This window comes from Gallus gallus, chromosome 4 (genome assembly GCF_016699485.2).
Source record: "Gallus gallus isolate bGalGal1 chromosome 4, bGalGal1.mat.broiler.GRCg7b, whole genome shotgun sequence".
Lineage (NCBI taxonomy): Eukaryota > Metazoa > Chordata > Aves > Galliformes > Phasianidae > Gallus > Gallus gallus.
In genome coordinates this window covers 19,452,143-19,455,592 of record NC_052535.1, presented here as the reverse complement: position 1 = coordinate 19,455,592, position 3,450 = coordinate 19,452,143, and the positions used below count along the sequence as shown (strand labels likewise).

Below are 3,450 nucleotides of genomic sequence, written 5' to 3'. Positions count from 1 at the left end.
GAGAATACATACATTATAAAACAAAATTACCTCAGTAAAAAGAATTCCATTAGACTTTCAAGGTAATTTTTTTCTGGACAAAACAGCCCAACTCAATTGCATAGTTACTGTAAGATTCAGTGCCTCTCCACAGCACTTCCTCTTTTCTACACCATCAGCTTTATCAGTGTTTTCAAGAATCCGTCCTTCAGCAGATGATGAGAGAAAAATTTCTGAATTCCTAGTGTTAACATTTCACCCTCACAGCATCTAGCCCTGACTTGCATGGAAACTGAAAATATAGGGAGAAAAAGGAAGGCAGTCAATAAAATCCCCCATGTACTAAAAAAAATAAAGAGAGACAAAAAAAAGAAACATCTGTCAGATTTACGAGCAGTTTGTGTGCAAGTGCAGCAGCAATAAATCCTCCCTTTCCTCAGCAACTGGGGGGGGGGCATTCATTTGAATTAAACTGAGGAATTTATGGGGTAACTTAACCAACAAATAACAGTGACTTTAAGAAACACAAGGAAAAACAAACAAGCACTATCAGCTGCACATGAAGAGGAGTTTTGGGAACTGTTGTTACAAACAAGACTAGACCTTGTCTTTTCTAAACCCACATGGTAAGCAAATCCTCATTACACCTTACTGTCATGCAACTATAATGCAGTAAACAGGTCACAAACATAAACCAAGTTCTTAGATGTTGATTATTAATTCTTAATTGGCAGGTGACACTCTTTTCATGTAGACAGTGTAAAACAACATGTGTACAATGTGTTGTGTTTATCCCGTGCTCAGAAACCAGGGGTGAAGAATGACTCTTCTCAGCAGCTTCACAATCTGGTAAGGGGCTTCTGCCTGCTTTATTCTCATTAGCAAATCTCTGACACAAAGCCCTAAATTCAGAGATCAGGTCGGCAAATGAAGGGAGATGTTCCCCACTAGACCACCCCCCCATCTCTAGGATATACTCCCACATCATTGCTGTGGCTGACACATGCCATCAGACTCCAGTCTTTCTCTGCTTGCTCTGATGATACAGGAGAAAATGTCTGCCTATGATGCAGCCAACATCACAATATGAGGGCAGCTTTAATTTTTACCCAAACTGTTCATCTTTCTATAGCTCAGCATTAGTATGCAAGGGATGTGAGACAGCACACCTGCATTCTTCCACATTCACCTGATTTACAATTTACAACTATGTCTCTGGCTGTAATAGTCTTTAAATATGCATACAAACATACCTATACATATACATAAAAATAAATAACAAGGAGATCATTTTGAATTTAAAAAACAGAAATACAAACCTCAGAAGAAGTAATCTCCTCTTTTGTACAGCACAGTGTCTCTTCTTTACGTCCTTTATTAATCTTTTTCTCAGTGGAAGGTTTTATGTTGATCTGCTTTTTTAAGGACTCACAGTCTTCTGTTTCATTCCTGAGAAGCGCTTGCTGGTTATTCCCTACAATTAAAAAGTAACACGAGTTTGCCCGAGAAGAAAAGGAGCACCACAGTCCTCTGCCTGAACCTTGGAAATACTGCACAGGACAGAACTAACTTCAGCTCTTACTACCCCACCTGTGAAAAGTGCACAAGGTATGCAATTGCTTATCACATTGAACTAGTTTTCTCAAATGGGAAAGGCATGCCCAAGCATTTTTACATTTTCCTACCTACCAACCAACTACAGCATTGCAGCCACCCTCTCCTGTCTTGCTTGAGTAGGCAAGTCACGATGAACGTGAAAAGGATCCAAGGTGATGAGACTGTGGACAACGAAGGCTGCTCTAAAAATGCTTCACTTCCATATAATCATGCAAGCACTATATGTCTCAGACAGCAAACTTGTGCCTGCCAAGTAATTTCCTTAGGAATGTAAACAAAAATACTATACTGCTCACATAAATAATGTCACACCTTAACTTAAAAAAAAAAAGGAAATCCTGACCACAGTGAACTTTACACTTTGCTTAATAACTTAACTCAGTAACTGATAGTTTTTTTTAATTACCGCTATTTTTCCTAGAAATTTCTTGCAGTTCCAGCTGTTGCTGAGGTGAACTTCTTGACAAGTGACTTTCAGGTAGCTTCTTAGACATCTTCACAGGACAGAACTCCTGTTCCTTGACCTCAGCTACATTTTCAGAAGCTTTAAGGTTAGTTTCCCTAGGAAACATACATGTTTGAAGATCTTCCTTCAGACTGCACTCTGAAGAACTACTTTTAATGAGAACTGTATTTTTCAGTGCACTTTCTTCTTTGCCCAGAAAGTTTTCTCGAAGAGTTAAATTCTTGTTAACACTTATGCCATTTGCATATTTTAGAGTTACCCAGTTCTCACTGACAACATTAGCGCAAATGTCCTCTTTTGGTGCTGAGATTTGGTTCTCCACAATCTGATTTTGTTTCTCATCAGTAGTTGCAATGGCACTGCCAGCCACTGCATTTGGTTTTTGCTTACTGTAGTAAACCGAACATTTGTGTTTCTTCTGAGAGTGGCTGTAGGTCGCAGGACTTCTCTTTGCAGCATTTTGACTTCGGCTAGAAGTGCCTACAGACAGGAAGCCCTTCCCTTTACCTTTATCTGAGGAACTATAGGAATCCATAAATGTCTTACAGCTGCCCCTGCAGAAAACAAAAACTATTTGAGACTTTTTTTTTGTTGGTTTTTAAATTTAGGAAGCTATCATGAATTGTTTAATTGTATATTCTTGTAATAAAAGGGGACATATTCACAAGCCATGAAAATGTGTTAGTTGGAAAATATATCACACTGGCCAAGCACATTCTGATTTCAGTGGGAGTTGAAAAAGACTAAGTATGTGCCTCAAACACACGCTCGCGTGCTTGAACAAACGCCCAAGCTCAGAGACCTGGGAGATCAGATTTGAGGACCATTCACATTATTTTTCACTCTTAGCTTTCCATGGCTGCTGTACATGGTGTATCCATTAATTCCATCACACTATTTTTACCTTATGTACTACCAATGATATACAAGGTAAACAAACCCTTGAGTTCTTACATCTCTCTGATGTGAAGATAAACATATGCTGCAGTATTGAAAACACTCTGAAAGAGGTCACCTTGAACAGGATCTCATCTAAAGCAGTCCACAGCAATATCAAAGTACTAGCAGGCAAAGCACTACTTCACATTAAAAAGAATGAAGAAAAAGTATTTTTACTTGTAAGAATCAGAGCTGATGACATCAACAGAGTTGCTGTTCTGCTGCAATGAAGAACTAGGATTTGGTCTCTGTCTTGATTTCATGAACTCTGCTAAAATATACTGGGCTTGCTGGAAGGCTATCAGAATCACACCGAGTAGGGACAAACTGTCAAAGAAGAAAACAAATGCCAGTGTCTACAATTATCAGGAATGTTGTAACAGGATGTACCTCTCAAATATTGTTAGTCAATTTCAAGGAAGAAGGCAGATGAGAAAATGCAAACTAGT

General features: G+C 38.8%; 1 protein-coding gene across 1 annotated transcript in view; it reads right to left on the bottom strand.

Annotated features, from left to right (window-relative positions):
• The window catches only part of TMEM131L (transmembrane 131 like), a 70,476-nt gene that overhangs the window by 9,873 nt on the left and 57,153 nt on the right, over nt 1-3,450 (bottom strand). Inside the window, exons 24-26 of the mRNA XM_040699677.2 lie at nt 3,179-3,328; nt 2,003-2,616; nt 1,299-1,453 (exon numbers count right to left, since the gene is read on the bottom strand). Coding sequence (XP_040555611.1) covers nt 1,299-1,453; nt 2,003-2,616; nt 3,179-3,328 — 919 coding nt within the window. The remainder of the gene's footprint in view (nt 1-1,298; nt 1,454-2,002; nt 2,617-3,178; nt 3,329-3,450) is intronic.